The following is an 18,155-nucleotide window of genomic DNA, read 5'->3' as shown; positions in this document are numbered from 1 at the left end:
ACACACAGTACTGCAGTGGAGGGTCAGCCTTGACTTTCCGCGCAAGTCCTGAATCCCGATTTGAACCTGGAACCTTGTCACTCAGAGGCGACAGTGCTACCAACTGAGCAATGGCAGCTGCAATAATTGAAGCACCAAAATGCCATTTATCTGCTAATGAACACAAACAGGCCCTTCAATTATCAATCAGATTCTTAAAGATCTGCTTAGTGTTGAAAATAACATATGCTTCAGGTCTTTACCTTGCACCAAATACTGGCTGAACCAATTTGCAGCACAAAATCTTGGCCACCTCGGAGGTTCTTTAGTACCTAAAGCATCCAAAGAAAATCACTTTTCTCACTCCGCGCATCTCCCCTCCCCGCCCCCCAATCAAGTTGCTTTGAGCGAGTAAGCAAAATATAAACCAAAATCTAGATTTCCATCTTGGATGTGAATAAGGCATCTGGACACTCGCTTTTATCAATCAGGTCATAGATTACAAAAGCAGGGAGGTCATGATGGAGCTGTATAGAACTTTTGGTGAGGCCACAGCTGGAGTGGTGTGCGCAGTTCTAGTCGCCACTTTATAGGAAGGATGTAATTGCACTGGAGGGGGGGGGGCGCAGAGAGGATTCGCTAGAATGTCACCTGGGATGAAACATTTAAGTTATGAAGAGAGGTTGGATAGGCTTGTGTTGTTTTCTCTGGAGCAGAGAAGACTGAGGGGTGACCTGATTGAGATGTAAAAGATTATGAGTGGCATGGACAGTGTGGTTAGGGAGCAGCTGTTCCCATTAGTTGAAGGGTCAGTTACGGGGGGACACCAGTTCAAAGTGAGGACTGGGAAGTTCAGGGGGGGAATTTGAGGAAAATCCTTTTTATGCAGGGAGTGGTGACAGTCTGAAATGCACTGCCTGGGAGGTTGATAGAAGCGGGGTGCCTCATATCCTTTAAAAAGTACCTGGATAAGTACTTTTGAATGGGTATAGAGGGATACGGCACAAGCAAGTGCTGAGGGTTTTGGCCAAGGTTGGTATCATGACCAGTACAGGCTTGGAGGGCTGAAGGGCCTCCTGTGCTGTATTGTTCTTTGTTCTACTTGGTACGCCATAACATTCAAGGCTATGGGCCAAGTACTGGCAAGTGGGGTTAGGTGGGCAGATCAGGGTCTTTCATGCATCGGTGTAGACTCGATGGGCCGAAGGGCCTCTTCTGCACTGCAGTTTTTTGTTTGTTTTTTTAAATTTAGAGTACCCAATTATTTTATTTTCCAATTAAGGGCCAATTTAGTGTGGCCAGTCCACCTAACCTGCATTTCTTTGGGTTGTGGGGTTGAAACCCACGCAAACACGGGGCGAATGTGCAAACTCCATACGGTGTTTTTTTTTAATGGTTCTGTGAACATTGTTTGAGCCTAAATGTAGGATGTACTTTGCACAGTAGGAGGACTCAAAAGCATTCTTACCTTTTTTGACTTTTTTTCAACAGAAAGCTGTAGAAACGATTCCATCTTACAAGTTTTTACCTTTAATGTACCAATTGGCTGCTCGCATGGGAACCAAGATGCCAGGAGGGCAAAGGTTTCATGAAGTATTAAACAAGGTATTCAGTTTGGATGACTACATCATATTGCAATTACAGCCATTAAAAAAAATATTTGTGGGACCTGTAGATTTATTTTTCTGAAGGTGATTATTCTGTCCATCAAATAGATACATTCGTAATAAATTTCTGAATGGTTAGATCAGGGGGTCCCAAAGCCCGGAGGCTTTGTCAAGTGCCGACTCTGGTGGCTCCATAACCATACTCGCTGTGTGTGTGTGTCTCTCTCTCTCTCTTGCTGTCTGGGGTTGTACTGATTTTAAACATTAAAATGGAGTCACATTAGAAAAAGGTTTGCTAAGGTGTGCGTTAGATGCTGCTGTTGGCCCTTGTTTGCATGCAAAACTGTATAAGATCTTACATCTTGAGCAATCTTATGTAATCTTACCTACTGCAAATTCTGGGAATATATATTATACTCAATGGGATTGTTCTATTAATAGTGACTTGGGGCGGAATTCTCCGACCCCCTGCAGGGTCAGCGCGGGGCGATCTGATCCCGGGAGGTGCCCCCACGGTGGCCTGGCCCGCGATCGGGGCCCACCAATCGGTGGGTGGGCCTGTACCGTGGGGGCACTCTTTTCTTTCCACCGCCGCCACGGCCTCCACCATGGTAGAGACAGAAAAAACCTCCTCCACCGCGCATGCGCCGGGGTGACGTCAGCAACCGCTGACGCTCCAGCGCATGCGCGGAATCACGCCGGCCAGCGAAGGCCTTTCGGCCAGCCGTTCGCACCGGCTGGCGGGGCGCCAAAGGCCGTTCACGCCAGTCGGCGGGGCGCCAGCCACTCCGGAGCGGGCCGAGTACCCCTCCGCACCTTTCGGGAGGCCCGACGCCGGAGTGGTTCTCGCCACGCCGGGACCCCCCGCCCCGCCGGGTAGGGGAGAATCCCGGCCCTGATTCCTGATCAGACCAATGTGGGTACGGCAGCATAGTCTTGCATCATTTTAGTTCAGCAGTATTTTTGATCTGCAATCTAATTCTCTTCTAAATGGGTTTTGGGGCAAACAATCAAAGTGTCTTTCTTTTATAAAATTATTTTGACGAAAACTTTATGAAAGAGTGTTGCTAAGAAGGTGATTGCCCTACACATGTAGCCACAACTACTAGTTGCTGCACTGTTAAATTCCTGATTGCAACTGGGCTGTCAGAGAGAAGAGTCTTGAGGTTCTTCCTTACAGGAGATGGTCTGTAGTATATTGAGAGAATGTTGGGGACAGCAGTATTGTTGGTGACAGCAATATGTATGGGACTCAGGAAGGGTAAAATGGGAGCAGAGAGTGTTTTCCTACATAACAGAAAGGAGGGGGCAGCATGGTGGGGCAGTGGCTGAAATGAAAATCGCTTATTGTCACAAGTAGGCTTCAAATGAAGTTACTATGAAAAGCCCCTAGTCGCCACATTCCAGTGCCTGTTCGGGGAGGCTGGTACGGTTAGCACTACAGTCTCACAGTGCTGAGGTCCCAGATTCGATCCCGGCTCTGGGTCACTGTCCGTGTGGAGTTTGCACATTCTCCCCGTGTTAGCGAGAGTTTCGCCCCCACAACACAAAGATGTGCAGGCTAGGAGAATTGGACACACTAAATTGCCCGTTAATTGGAAAAAATGAATTGGGTACTCTAAATGTTTTTTTTAAATAACAGAAAGGAGAAATAAAGTAATTAATTGCTTTAAAGTAGTTTTAAAAGGCTTTAGTTGTAACTGTTGCTAGGATTTTACCAGCTTCTTGAGATGGGCTGGGAGGTGAGAGGGATTGGGAGGGAAGCCCAACATCTTCCCACCACCACAAGGTGTTTTGAACAACGGAAATAGTGTTAAGTTGGCTGCTTTCTGACAGGAGGCAGGTGGCCAATTAATCTGATTCACTGGTCTATTCATGACCAGTTTGTATCCCCATTGCCATCTTACCAGCATTGGTACAGCCACCCCCAAGGGTGGGGAGACCATCAAGCACATAAAGGTACCCACTCAGCCCTCTCCCACGTAGTGTTGGGGGGCGTAATGGTGGGGGGGGTTGGTGGTTTCCTTTTATGAATGCTCGATGGCCCAAGGCATGGCAGCAATGGCTCTGACTCTGCGGTCAGAGCTTTCATCCCTCCAGTCTCTGGGGCCGCATTAAGAAATTTTCTTCTCCACACTTCAATATGAAGGTGTCCTCTCCTCCCCTTTGCAGCCTCAGCAGTGGCCACCTATATTGGTGGTGCTGCCAGCCTTCTGAATGGGCTTGGGGCCCACATTTGCTCTAGCAGCAAATCCTTTGGAGTGAAATTCCAACCTGTGTTTCCTTCAGAGATTTCTAATACCTGACTTAACAATATATGTTCATAATTTTGTTTTCTATTAATACCACAGCTAATTGAAAGGACTTCATTGGATCACCCACATCACACACTATTTATTATTTTGGCTTTATCCAATGCAAACAAGGATGACATTCTTGGGAAACCTGAAGTACTGAAAAGAGGGAGACATACAAGAAAGGAGATGTCTCATCTGGATCAGGTTTGTTGGTAAAACATGATGAATGATCAGAATAAATTAATATTCTGGATTTGAGTTCAGCAGGTTTGTTGTTACCTAGCGTACCGTTGATTGACCACCCAGACTGTCTTACTCATGGGATCTAGAGAGGTGGATCTGTGACACGGCTTACTGCTGTGCTCCAAATAGTCTTACCATACAGAGCCCAAATGAGTAGATTTGGCTGCACAAGAAGCAAAAGCCAAAGAAACAAAAAACTTAGTTAATTTTATGCCTTCAGGGTGTCCCAGTGTTTCACATCAAATTAGTTACTTTTCAAATGCAGTTACTGTTACATAGGCCAGCATAGCAGCCAGATTTTATGCTACATTTTCCCACAAATAGGAGAAATTATTAAGTATTCTATTTTGGTGATGTTGATGAAGGATTAATTGGAGTGAATTTCCCCATTATTTTTTAAATGGTGTTCTGGATTTTTATATTCATTTAAATAGTTAATTGTCTCCCTGACGAATAGTTCCTTCAACAACACAGAACTTCCTCAGCCTTACACTGCAGTATCTGCTTAGATTATCCTGCTCAAATCCTGGTGTGGTGCTTGAACTCAGGGCTCTGATACAGAGGGTCTATACTGATTGGGTGTGCCATTTTAGCAGATTAAATTGAAGCAGAGCCATTTTGCACACTTGATTTCCGGCTATATCTTGCCTCTCTGGACTTGGGTGAGCAAGGTGTATTGCAACGGAGTGAGAACGTGCACTCCATATTCGGCAAACTAAAGTTCCACCTGTGTGTAATGAGTAACTTGGTCTGAGGCGTCTGACATATGGTTGTGGATTTTGACATGGATGACCACATCCTCCAATCCTTTTAAGTGAAAAAATATGCCAATTAATTTCATTTGTGACCCGCCACAAACCTGTGTTTTGAGTCTCTTTCACGCTTGCAAGAATACTGATATTTCAGAGGCAGGGCATCTATTATGGTGAAATGCCCATCAGCCATGATTGAATGGCGGAGTGGACTCGATGGGCCGAATGGCCTTACTTCCACTCCTATGTCTTATGGTCTTATTATAATAATACTCAGTTTTTGTCCAGAATGTTTTGATTAGTCAGTTTAAGGGTTGTTTGTTGGTGGGTTTATTTGGTGGCTGGTATCTGGTGCAAGTGAGTGGTACCTGGGATGTGCGGAGGACTGGAGTGTGATGCATGTGAGGCTATCAACAATTGCTCCTGGCAGCAGTGATAGGATAGTGGAGGTGCTCAGTGGGGCATGAAAACAACAGAAGGTAAGGGGAGCCCAACAACAAAGTTTCCCCGGCTGGAGAGACTGATTGCATGAGGAACGGAGTAGGATTGATGGGTGGGATGGAATGGCAATGGAAGGGGTAGATGAGATGATGAAATTGGTCAAGTGTGGCAAAATGGCAGGGCAGTTACTTGATGCAACTTATTGTTCCATGCTATTCTTTGTGCTAGAAATGAAGGTACACTAGATTTGAATTAAAAAGTTTTAGAATTGAGTGAATTAAAAGAATATATTTTTTGTTGATTCTGGAGATGAAGAAGATGATAGTTTCCAGTAAGCCCTCCAGAGTTTTTACACAGTCTAATTCTATGATCATGCCACCACATAAACCTAGGCTCCAGGAAGGAGTAGTTGTAATTTTACTACGAAACCTGAATCCTAAAATTGGACTTTATCAGGAATGAGCTTGGAGGTTGGAAGCTGTTTTCTTTTATATGATAGATCTAAAATCATAATAGGCAAATTTCGAGGAAATACACCCTATTTGAGGAATTTTATTCCTGCATTTTCAGCTCTGGCGAAAGCAGTTCCCAATTAAGACCTCGTATTCTATGACTAATTCTTGCCAAATTTGAATTTGTGTTCGTAGGGCATCTTTATGGTGATTTTTTTCAGGGTGCAAATTTTTGACTCTGTTATAATCATTGGTGAAGGCATAATTAGAAATCCTGTATTTAAAGAAGTACTGTTGCAGTAGAGATACTAATTTGGCCCATTTCAAATGTATTGTGGATCGCTCCAATTGTCTGTACTTCAGACCGTCTTTGAGCCTTATTCAGTTACACAACATTGCATTGCTTCTTTGCTTTAGGAAAGAATGGATGCTGCCAGCAGTATAATAAACACAGTGCGAAAATCTAAAGCTAAAATGGTAAAGGATATTGAGAAATTATGTGATGCGTTAATCACCCTTGCAAACACGGATGCCACTAAATGGAAGACGGAGCGAAGTAGGTATTAATTATATAAAAGTAATACTTTGTTTAATAACCCTGGTTTTAAACTTGACAGACAAGAATATATGAAAACCCACACCAGAAAAAGGGTTATTATTTTAAATCAGTCATGCTGAGCCCTGATATTAAGGATATCCGTAGAATATTGGGTTCTCAAAGTGTTTTGCCTCACTTCCATCTTTCAAGCTATTTTTGCCCTTCTGAGTGATAGTTCCCTGTAAAAGACGGATGAGCCCTCCTAGTTTTGTTACCAAAACAAGAAAAGAGCATAATTCTATTACATGCTGCTGCTGGAAAAGGGTACCTGTAAGGTTTTCCCAGGTTCCTTATGGTCTAACGTTTGTCAAAGTATTAAGGGAGTTTCAAAGCATGAAGGTGACTTAGATACCCTCACCTCTTAAAAGCTTTCTGATTTGGCATGGTCACCTAATTGGGGGTGGGAAGCTGAGGAAAACTTTGTAAAAGCTTCACTTTGGAGATTATATTCAGTTGAATAAACTATTTGTGGTTTGTCGGAGGAATTGGCGTGAGATTTTCCTTTCATGCTTTCCTGTATTCCTAATGTTTCAGATAATGATTCACTTTGGTATAACAGTGCCTTTTATTTTGATTAATTTTATTCGCTCTAATTGCAGAAGCCATTGACATTCCTTCAACGCAGCCTATCACAAAATTAAAAGATCTTGATGAAGTTGTTATTCCCACCATGGAACTCAAGGTAAGCCGGTCGAGGATCTTGATTAATATTCCCTGTGCACAACAACCCAAAACCCAGCACAAGTCGGTCCCTTTAAATGACCATATGTGCGCAGCCGCGCAAAAACATTTAAAGGGGCCGCACACTTAAATAAATCACCCACACAGCCCAAAACAATTAGAGGGAACTTTGATTCTGGCCCACAATTTATGGAGGTGCACTCCATATGTGTGCTTCTTCCTTCCAGCGTCAACAGTAATTACATTGGAACCAAGATTTATTTTAAGATTACCGATTGTTGTATGAAACCATCAAGCCATTGTTATTTAGTTTTGCAATGGACCCAGCTGCATACAAATAGAAATGCAGATTTTTTTCCTGTCTCAGTTCCTTCACAGCATTGTTTAGTTGGCAGTAATATACTGCAGTATTTGTGAGAGTCCTGACCTGCACTGTAACTATACCTGACTTATACATCAGATTGATTTCTATAATATAAGAAAATTACTGCGGATGCTGGAATCTGAAACGAAAGGGAAAATGCTGGAAAATCTCAGCAAGTCTGGCAGCATCTGTAGGGAGAGAAAAGAGCTAGCATTTCGAGTCCGATGACTCTTTGTAAAAGCTAACAGACACAGAAAGTGGGAAATATTTATACTGTGGAGCGTGAATGAAAGATGAGTCATAGCCACAGAAACCCAGGGAAACCGGGTGCTAATGGCCACAGAAACCAAGGGGAAAGAGTGTTAATGGCAGTCCCAGAGAGGACAAAAGATGTGAACGGTCAAACAGCTGGGAAACTAACATCAGAGGATGAACTGTAGGTGTGGGGGGAGGGCAAGGGGAAGCAAAGAGGAGAAAGGTGCAGGAAAGGTGGATAAGATGGGGGGGGGAGGGAAAATAAATTTATATTAAGAAAGAAAGAAATGGTGAAAGACAGTTAAAATGAAATGAAAACAAATGGGTCGAAGTGGGGCTGATCATCTGAAGTTGTTGAATTCGATGTTCAGGCCGGAAGGCTGTAACGTGCCTAACCGGAAGATGAGGGGCGCGATTCTCCGCTCCCCACGCCGGGTGGGAGAATCGCGGGAGGGCCGGGCGAATCACGACACGCCGCCCTGACACCCCCCACCCCCAAAATGGTGTTTTGCGTGACGCCCCTAGGAGAATCGCTGCTTGCCGTTTTTCACGGCGACCGGCGATTCTCCAGCCCGGATGGGCCGAGCGGCCTGACGAACCCGACCGATTCACGCCGGCGCCAACCACACCTGGTCGCTGCCGGCGTGAACATCGCGCGACAGTAAGTGTGGGGCCTGTGGGGAACGGAGGGAGGATCGAGCACCACGGGCGTGCTCAGGAGGTGATTGGCCCGCGATCGGTGCCCACCGATCGTCGGGCCGGCGTCGCTAAGAGACACACTCTTTCCCCTCCGCCGCCCCGCAAGATCAAGCCGCCATGTCTTGCGGGGCAGCGGAGGGGAAGACTGCAACCGCGCATGCGCGGGTTGGAGCCGGCCAACCTGTGCATGTGCGGCTGACGTCACTTGGGCGCTGCCGGCCGCGTCATTCTCGGCGCGCCGCTTTGACACAAGCATCAAGGCCCGGCGGCCGAGTTTCTCGCAACGCCGCTACTAGCCCCCCAAGGGGGGGGGGAGAATAGGGGGCGAGGAGCGGCCTCCGACGCCGGAGTGAAACACTCCCGGGTTTCACTCCGGCATCGGCACTCAGTCTCCCTTTGGGAGAATCGCGCCCGAGATGTTGTTCCTCCAGTTTGCGTTGCGCTTCACTTGGACATTGCAGCAGGCCAACAACAGACATATGTGCATGGGAGCAGGGTCTTTTGTTAAAATGGCAAGCAACGGGGGCAGCACGGTGACACAGTGGTTAGCATTGTCGCCTACGGCGCTGAGGACCCGGGTTCGATTCCCGACCCTGGGTCACTGTCCGTTTGGAGTTTGCACATTCTCCCCGTGTCTGCGTGGGTTTCACCCCCACAACCCAAAAGATGTGCAGAGTAGGTGGATTGGCCACGCTAAATTGGGAAAAATAATTGGGTACTCTAAAATTTTTAAAAAATGGCAAGCAACAGGAAGGTCAGGATCCTGAATGCGCACAGACCGAAGATGCTCAGTAAAGCGATCACCCAGTCTGCGTTTGGTCTCTCCGATATAGAGGCGACCACATTGGGAGCAGCGAATGCAGTAGACCAAATTGGAAGCGATGCAAGTGAAACGCTGCTTAACCTGGAATGAGTGTTTTGGGCCTGGAATGTTAAGCATGGAAGAGGTAAAGGGGCAGGTGTTACACCTTCTGCGATTGCATGGGAAGGTGCCATGGGTGATGGGAGAGGCACTGGTTGATTTCTATACTCCCCTTTGAAATTCAAATTGGAATTGGATTGGACCTGGTTAAAGCAATTGACTCTGTATCTGTGAATGGAAAACCACTTCAAATAGTCATGAGCAGGACTTGGATGAGGGAGTTAATAGAAGGGCGAGAACACTTTATCATTCTTACATTTTTGTCTGCATTTTTTTATGCATTTCCCATCATCAGGTTACCAGCTCAGAGTGCAGTAACTATCTGCCAATTTTAACTTGAACAATGCACAAAAGCTGTGGGGAGTGATTTTTCTTCCTTTAATTTTTTTCTCCCCAACTTCACCAACGGTATGCAGCTAACTTTTGTTGAGCACCTCACAAAATAGTTACGGCAGGCAGTTCACCATTTAGAAAAAATGGGTTTAAACCAACCTTCCAACCTACCAATGTGCTGCACCATCCCACTCTTTATGTTGACCTTATCCTTTCTTTTCGTTAATGTATTTTAAGAAATAAATGATGAGGCCTTCTCCAGAAGTGTATATACGTTCTATTAAAATATTTTGCAACAAAGTAAAGGTGCCTTAACTATGCATTAGATTAGTTTTCTTTAGCCTGGCCATGCCTGATACTGTCACTAGGGCTATAGAAAGCTGTCCACTGATGCATTTCAGTTTGATGAGTGCTTTGTGCTGACTGATTCCTGATCAGATGGGCAACTGCTTATATTTCAGAAGTATTTGTTACTTTGTGCTTACGTAGTTATTTAATTGGGTTCAAATTTCAATGGTTCTCCCTTAGACATTCAGAAAGAGCAGAGTGGAAGCTCTTGCATTAATGCATTTTTAAAATCCTCTGCTAAGAACATTACAGCGCAGTACAGGCCCTTCGGCCCTCGATGTTGCACCGACCTGTGAAACCACTCTAAAGCCCATCTACACTATTCCCTTATCATCCATAATAGAACATATTTCATCATCAATATTACTTTGTAAAGGCAACACGTGGATTACATTTATTTTTTAAACAGGTTTAAAATGTAGCCTTTGCAAATGTAACTTCATGGAACAAAGTTTAAAATACAATAAGGAGGTGCAAGCATCTGGAGGGAAACCCCAAAGTGCTTTTTTGCACCCATACCAAATTTAAAGTACTTATGTGAATTTTCAGTGGCAAGTTATAAATTGCTTGAACTTGTGTATTTTCAGGTTGATCCATCGGGAAGATATGAAAATATGATAACTGTGAAATCCTTCAGGTCTCAGTTTCGTTTAGCAGGAGGGGTGAATCTTCCAAAAATTATTGATTGTGTGGGGTCAGATGGGAAAGAGAGAAGACAACTAGTCAAGGTAATTTATAATGGAAGGAAATAAAAGATTTACATTTAACAGCTGCAGACTGGTTTCCCAGGAGCTGGGAAAACCCACTGTGTCCTCCTTTAGGCTTTTCTACCTTGCAACCAGCCAGATCTCATGCTGACCGGCTGCCGGACAGGAAATTGGATAAATAACATTTTCATGAGATTCTGCTGATAACTTTGGCATGACACTTGTATTTCCAGATTTCCTGGCTGCAGATATACTTCCCCATGCCCTTCCTGTAAACATCGATACCATAGTTCTAGAAATATTGCTCATTTTATTCATCCATGTTATATGGCATCCCTGACAAAGCCAGCATTTATTGCCCATTGTTAATTGCTCCTTGCAGAATGTGATTGGTCTTGGGTCACATACAAGTCAGACTGGACAAGAACAAAATATTTCTTCCCCAAAGGACATCTAGGTGTCCAAGGATGGTGTTACTTGGTCACCATTACTGATACTAACTTTTTATTCCAAATTTACTTAACTTAAATTTCCCATCTGCCATGGTGGAATTTAAACCCAAGTCTTTATGCGTCCAGGCATCTGGATTACTTGTCCAGTAACACATCACTATGCTACTTTTCCCATAAAAATTATGCATTGTTTATGCAATGAAGCAATGTCCAAAATAAAACCATTCGCTGTCATCGCCTATAGAAATTCCATGATGTCTTTTAATGTAGTTGTCATTTATGTTCATTTAAACTACATCTTGGACAGCCCAATAATCCCTGGACTCTGAGCTTGCAATTTAGAAAACGCTATTCTTGATAGTCATTCTAACTCATTTCTCAGGATTTCTTTAAAATTTAGCTACTTAACAACTGGGCTAATGTTTCTCAGTGATAAACACTGTCTTGCGAGGCAGAAGACGACCCTTCCCATCCTGGTCTGACTGGCTGCCAATTATTGTCAAATTTAAAGTCCATGGTGTTGCCGATGTACAGTCATCGGGTTGAAATTGCCTGGAATTACTCCCCTTGTGGCTGGTCAGAAGAAACTTTAATCCCAAAATGGCAATAACACAATGGTTCTTTCACACAAATTACAAAACTGGAACCAAAATGAAAAAGAAATCTTTTCACTGCATATAAATGACCTATTACTCTTGACACTGTACCATGAGGCTATGCTCTAGAGGGACCACCCCTTCTATTTTTTTTAATAAATTTAGAGTACCCAATTCATTTTTTCCAATTAAGGGGCAATTTAGCGTGGCCATCTACCTATCCTGCACATCTTTGGGTTGTGGGGGTGAAACCCATGCAAACACGGGGAGAATGTGCAAACTCCACACAAACAGTGACCCAGAGCCAGGATCAAACCTGGGACCTCAGCACCGTGAGGCACAATGCTAACCACTACACCACCGTGCTGCCCCCCGGACCACCTTCTTTAGCTGCTGATTTACGACAACAGGAACGCTCGATTCATTTACTGTCAATTCAATTAACCAAGTTGTTAATGAGTAAACCGAAAAGTCTCCCGTAGATGTAATGAAGCTAATTTCCATCCTAACCTTGGGTATTTCCAATATAACTGCCAGACTGAGTTAAAAACAGGACAGTGCTGAGGTCCATAAGAATTCCATTGAAGAGAAGGCCAGGAAATTCCAATAGGAGACTATGTGCACATCATCTGCGTGGCACTGGGGCTGGTTTAGCACAGGGCTAAATCACTGGCTTTGAAAGCAGACCTAAGCAGGCCAGCAGCACGGTTCAATTCCCGTACCAGCCTCCCCGAACAGGCGCCGGAATGTGGCGACTAGGGGCTTTTCACAGTAACTTCATTTGAAGCCAACTTGTGACAATAAGCGATTTTCATTTCATTTCATTTTTCACCAGCCTCCTTCACTAGCCCCCGTCTCATGTGGGGATTTCTGGAGGAGATCCTGGGCTACCTCAGGACATTCTATCAAGTCTGCTTCTTAATAGGCCCAACAGAATAGTGTCTGATGAGAGCAGGTTCCACTTTGACCCTTCAACAGATCCCAGATACCTAAGAAAAATGGGGGGTGGTTTCCTTTGTAACTGAAGGTTTATCTAGCACTTTTTCTGATACTGTTGCTGAATCTTTGCAATGTTGGACCAGCTGCCCAACGGTAACTGTTAATTGTTAATCCACCTATGTAAGGCAGAATGTTCCTCGCTCGCTGATGCTAATGACTCCATCACCATTATTTGAGATGGAATTATTGTTTCAGACAGCCAGGAATCTCACTCCAAATATCTTCAACAGTTGAATCAATTGAATAACACCAAAAAAAAATTTTAATGAATATTTTAAGTAATTAAATGTTTTAACTACTGTCTGATTATTAAGCAGCTAGATGCAATACTTACTGTTCCTTTCATCATCAGGTTTAAATTGTGTAGGGTAAGCTTCCCCATATTAGTGTGAAAGTTGAAAACTATTGATAAAGCTTATCCACGCGCACCACGAGATTGAAAGCAACAGATAAAATAATTCAATCAAATTTTCAATTTGCACAACTTTTGTGTTGAAGATTTATTACAATTTTTGCTTATTCTGACCCATTCACAGCCTGGTCCTACATAGCCTTTCTTACCTTGCCTCATTCTGCCATTTAACCTTTCTCAACTGTGGCTTCTTATGATAATGTGTATGATGGTGGTCCAATGGCATTCACATGCTGCTGCCCAGAAGTAAACAGCTCCTGATCTGGATGCAGACTGCAGCCTACCATTTGAATACCCCTTGCCTCAGCGTTCACGCTTCAGAAAGATTCAATGCAGATTAATACCGTAGTAACAAAATTCCTTTAGTTAAAACCTAGAACACCATGCAAGTCCCAAAATAATACAACATATGAATTTAACTGATCATAACCTAGTTGCTGATCCTTGGGGAGCTGATGACAAAGTTCTTGAACAAGAAGATATTTAGAGTTTTGATGAAGGGCAGGAAGGAACCAAGCAGCGACCATTTCCTTACAAGTGATTGGGCGAATGAGAGTGTGTCACTACCATGCTATACTTGTGAATCTCCTTGGAGTGGTCTGAATATTACCAATAGTCTGGGTGCAGACTGCTTGCACTTGGGGACCCTGCCTGATTTTATTTTGCCTGCAACTTTCAGGTGCTAGAATCAGCTTTAGCACTAGTCCTGTTATTCCAACTTTGACCTGGGTATTGATTTTTAATTAGTTCGTTTCCACCATCACACCTGTAAACACCTCTTTGTTCAAGAATGTTATGCCCTAATATTAATCCGCATTCAATCTTTCTGAAGAGGAAAGCTAAATGGCAGCTTGCAGGATGGTAAGAAAGGTAATGCAAGGTGAGGCTGTGAAAGAGTCAGAATAAACAGAACTTTTGCGTTGAAGGTTTCTTACATTTTATGCAAATTGGAATTTTGATTGAATTATTTTATCTGTTGCTTTCAGTCTCCTGGTACTTTTAAGCTTTATGGCTACCTTTCTCTAACCTCCTCCAGTCGTACCATCCCACTGAGCTTTTCACCCTTCAAGCTCTGACCTACTGCCCCTACCATTGGCAGCCATGCCTTCAATCATTTAACATCTCTGCCCCCTCACCTTGTCTGGAATTCCTTCTCTTAAACCCTCTCCTTCTTTAAGACCTCCCTAAAATCCACCTCTTTGGCCGAGTCTTTGGTTACCCTTTTAATATTTTCTCCTTTGGCTTGGCATTAAACGTGCTATAATTGAAAAATATTGCATTAGTTGACAAGGTTCACACAATGCAATATAGAGTTTGTAGCCTGATGAACCCAATTCAGTGGCGTTTTTCCCTCCAGGGGCGAGATGATCTACGACAGGATGCTGTCATGCAGCAGGTCTTTCAGATGTGTAATGCGCTTTTGCAGAAGAATGCAGATACCAGAAAGAGGAAGCTGACTATCCGCACATACAAGGTAACCTAAAATGAAATGCATTGAAATGAATGACATTTTGGGTGATAAGTTATTTTTTTTTGTAAAATATTTTATTAAGGCATTTGTGATTTTATAACAGTAAACCATATACAAACAAGTATAAACATAGTGCAATGACCATCTACCTCCCTCACAGGTCCCACCTTCCTTGAACAGTAATCTAGACTAACCCCCCCACTGCGCTGACAGTTAATTTTCTCTAAAGAAGTCGGCTGCCACCTCTGGACAAGCCCTAGCATTGACCCTGTTGGGGCGAAGACTGAGGAAGCCAGCCATGTCATTGATCCAGCTCTCTGATTCCGGGGGCTTTGAATCCATCCATGCTGACAGCATCCGTCTCCGGTCTACCAAGGAGGCAAAGGCCACTGGGTGATAAATTCTGATTAATGCACCTTCAATCACTTCTCCTTAACCTCTGTCATGATTCAGCATCTATTCTTCTTGTTTATTCTCTGCAAAACTTCAAAACATTTTCCACGTCAAAATCCAAGTTGTTGCCTCTGCTGCTTATCTCCTTCCCAATGCCCACCAGCCCAAACTGCTTCCCACTTCACCATCTAGCCTGCCCCTGATTTTTCACTTCTAGTTTCTCCCCCAGCTTCCACATGTTTCCTCAAAGATTAACTTGTCTGTCTTGTGGAGCAAGGAAGATGTTCAGCAAAAATAGAGCTGTTGACAGTGGTTGCAGTGGAGCTGCTACCCTATGATAATCACCCCTATAGGAGGAAAAGAATTGAGGTTACATAACCCCACAATTACTAACCTATTTTTAAATTCAATTGGACTTCCTGTAATAAACATTTCAGTACATTTAGGCTTAGGGATTTGAAAATAAAATGCACCATTGAATTTTTAATATTTTTTTATTTATTCACCAATCGTGCTCCAGCAAGTAAACGTATTGAAATGTGCAGTATGTCAATAAGTTTTATACCTGAATATTTTGACTTCATTCTTGAACAGGTCATTCCTCTTTCTCAGAGAAGTGGCATTCTCGAGTGGTGTACAGGAACTGTGCCCATTGGGGAATATCTAGTTAACCCAAATGAAGGAGCCCATAAAAGGTATCGACCCAATGACTGGAGCAGCCTAGACTGCAGGAAAAGAATGTTGGTGAGTCACAGCACATTGGTGATTCAAAAAAATAAAGTCACCCGGGTAAAATATTGTTTTGCCATTTTATGTAATTGACCATGTTATATTCAAGTACTAGTCTGTCTTAAACAGGTTTCAGCATTTAATGTAAAATCTAGTTTGGCAAAAGATTCCAGGATCCATTGCCCCTTTCATATATGAACATTATTGGGAGTGATTTTCACCATTTCTTTACTCGTCTACATCCGCAGGATCTTGAGAAAAAGATGAAGATAAGGGTTGGGTTTCTCCGTCCCGCCGCACCAGATTTCTGGTTCAGCACACCGTTGGGATTCTCCGTTTCGCCAGCTGGTCAATGGGGTTTCCTATTGTGGGGCAGCCCCACGCCATTGGGAAACCGGCTGCCGGAAAAACTGAGAATCCAGACGGCGGAGAATTTAGCTATCAAGAGCAACTATGAAGTGATTTTTTTTAAGCCTAGAGTTTTATGAGTGCAGGTTGCTATATGACATCATGCAACTCATGAAGAGGGAACTGGAATAGGAAAAATTCAAATTCTGTAAGTTAATTAGTATGAAAAGAATATGAGACCATTTACCACAAGGGATAGGAAGAAAAGGGGATGAGTTAAACCGCAGTATTTTTGTACATATCTAACGGTCAGTTGCAGTCTGGCCAAAGAATGGAGTTTTGGTATTCGTGGCTGTCAATTCATCACCAAATGTTGCACAATGTTTCACTTACCTTTACAGGAAGCACAGAAACTAAGCTTTGAAGATAAATATCAAGTCTTCATGGATGTCTGTAAGAATTTCCGGCCTGTTTTCCGATATTTCTGCATGGAAAAATTCTTGGATCCTGCTGTTTGGTTTGAAAAACGGCTTGGATACACTCGAAGTGTAGCTACTTCGTCAATAGGTAGGTCACTATTTAATCATTGTAATGTATCAGTGCTTTTCAGGTTACCTAATTGTTATACAAATGAAATTCTATGAACTCTGGACCTCTGTCAGTAATTAATATATTAATGAATGGAGATCTTGAGCCAAACCGACTTTGAATATTACCTCTCTCAGCTGGGCCAGTCAGGGACACTGCAGTTGGTTTTGGGTTAAGCAGAAAGAAAAATCAAGCGGGTAGACCTTGTTTATTCATTGATGGGGATGTGGGGCCATCAAGTGAAGAGAAGAAGATAGAGACACTCAAGGTTGAAAAGCCTGCAGGCCCATCTTGTCTGATTTCACACGTGGAATTATATTTAAATTCCTCCATGGCTGCACCCTATCTGTAAAACCATACCTAGCCCTATACCCCATCCCCCAAACAGTACTGTGTTCCTTTGACTTCACCTACCTTAGCCCTATTTTCTAGAAATCCTCTCCAATCTTCGCTCTCGCCTTAAAAACCTTTGAAATATATCTCATTATAAAAGCAAATTACTGCGCATGATGGAATCTGAAACAAAAGAGAAAATGCTGGGAAATCTCAGCAGGTCTGGCAGCATCTGTAGGGAGAGAAAAGAGCTAACGTTTTGAGTCCGATGACTTGTATAGTTTGAAATATATCTCGTTGACCTAACCTTTAGAGGTCCTTTCTACTCTTTTGGCTTGGCTCTGACATGCCTTTTCATCCTTTTATGTTAAAGTCACTGGGCTGGATTCTTCCACCCCAGCTGCCGCAAAATTGCCACGGGTGGGATGCGGACCATGTAAAGGTCCATTGATCTTGAGTGGGAATTTCCGGTCACCGGGTGGGTGAGGCCGGAGAATCCCGCCCACTATATAAATATACATATAAATATGGCTAGAGCAGAGATTGCTGAAGCCTTGATAGAAATCTGGGTAGAGAGGAAATTGCTGAGGTCTTGACAGAAATCTTTGGATCCTCACTGTCTTCAGGCGATGTCCCGGAGGACTGGAGAATAGCCAATGTTGTTCCTTTGTTTAAGAAGGGTAGCAAGGATAATCCAGGGAACTACAGGCTGGTGAGCCTTACGTCAGTGGTAGGGAAATTACTGGAGAGAATTCTTTGAGACAGGATCTACTCCCATTTGGAAGCAAATGGATGTATTAGTGAGAGGGAGCATGGTTTTGTGAAGGGGAGGTCGTGTCTCACTAACTTGATAGAGTTTTTCGAAGCGGTCACAAAAATGATTGATGCAGATAGGGCAGTGGATGTTGTCTATATGAACTTCAGTAAAGCCTTTGACAAGGTCCCTCATGGTAGACTGGTACAAAAGGTGAAGTCACACGGGATCAGGGGTGAGCTGGCAAGGTGGATACAGAACTGGCTCGGTGATAGAAGGCAGAGAGTAGCAATGGAAGGGTGCTTTTCTAATTGGAGGGCTGTGACTAGTGGTGTTCCGCAGGGATCAGTGCTGGCACCTTTGCTGTTCGTAGTATATATAAATGATTTGGAGGAAAATGTA

At 43.5% G+C, this 18,155-nt stretch overlaps 1 protein-coding gene across 3 annotated transcripts in view; it reads left to right on the top strand.

Moving 5' to 3' along the window:
- atm (ATM serine/threonine kinase) overlaps positions 1 to 18,155 on the top strand; it is a 215,734-nt gene that overhangs the window by 167,105 nt on the left and 30,474 nt on the right. For all 3 annotated transcript variants that reach the window (XM_038818310.1, XM_038818311.1, XM_038818312.1), the window contains exons 51-58: positions 1,471 to 1,584; positions 3,938 to 4,087; positions 6,189 to 6,327; positions 6,969 to 7,051; positions 10,559 to 10,699; positions 14,495 to 14,611; positions 15,596 to 15,745; positions 16,480 to 16,645. In XM_038818310.1, the coding sequence (XP_038674238.1) occupies positions 1,471 to 1,584; positions 3,938 to 4,087; positions 6,189 to 6,327; positions 6,969 to 7,051; positions 10,559 to 10,699; positions 14,495 to 14,611; positions 15,596 to 15,745; positions 16,480 to 16,645 (1,060 nt within the window). The remainder of the gene's footprint in view (positions 1 to 1,470; positions 1,585 to 3,937; positions 4,088 to 6,188; positions 6,328 to 6,968; positions 7,052 to 10,558; positions 10,700 to 14,494; positions 14,612 to 15,595; positions 15,746 to 16,479; positions 16,646 to 18,155) is intronic.

The sequence above is a fragment of the Scyliorhinus canicula genome, chromosome 14 (assembly GCF_902713615.1).
Source record: "Scyliorhinus canicula chromosome 14, sScyCan1.1, whole genome shotgun sequence".
Taxonomy (NCBI): Eukaryota; Metazoa; Chordata; class Chondrichthyes; order Carcharhiniformes; family Scyliorhinidae; genus Scyliorhinus; species Scyliorhinus canicula.
This window is presented reverse-complemented; position numbering and strand designations above follow the sequence as displayed.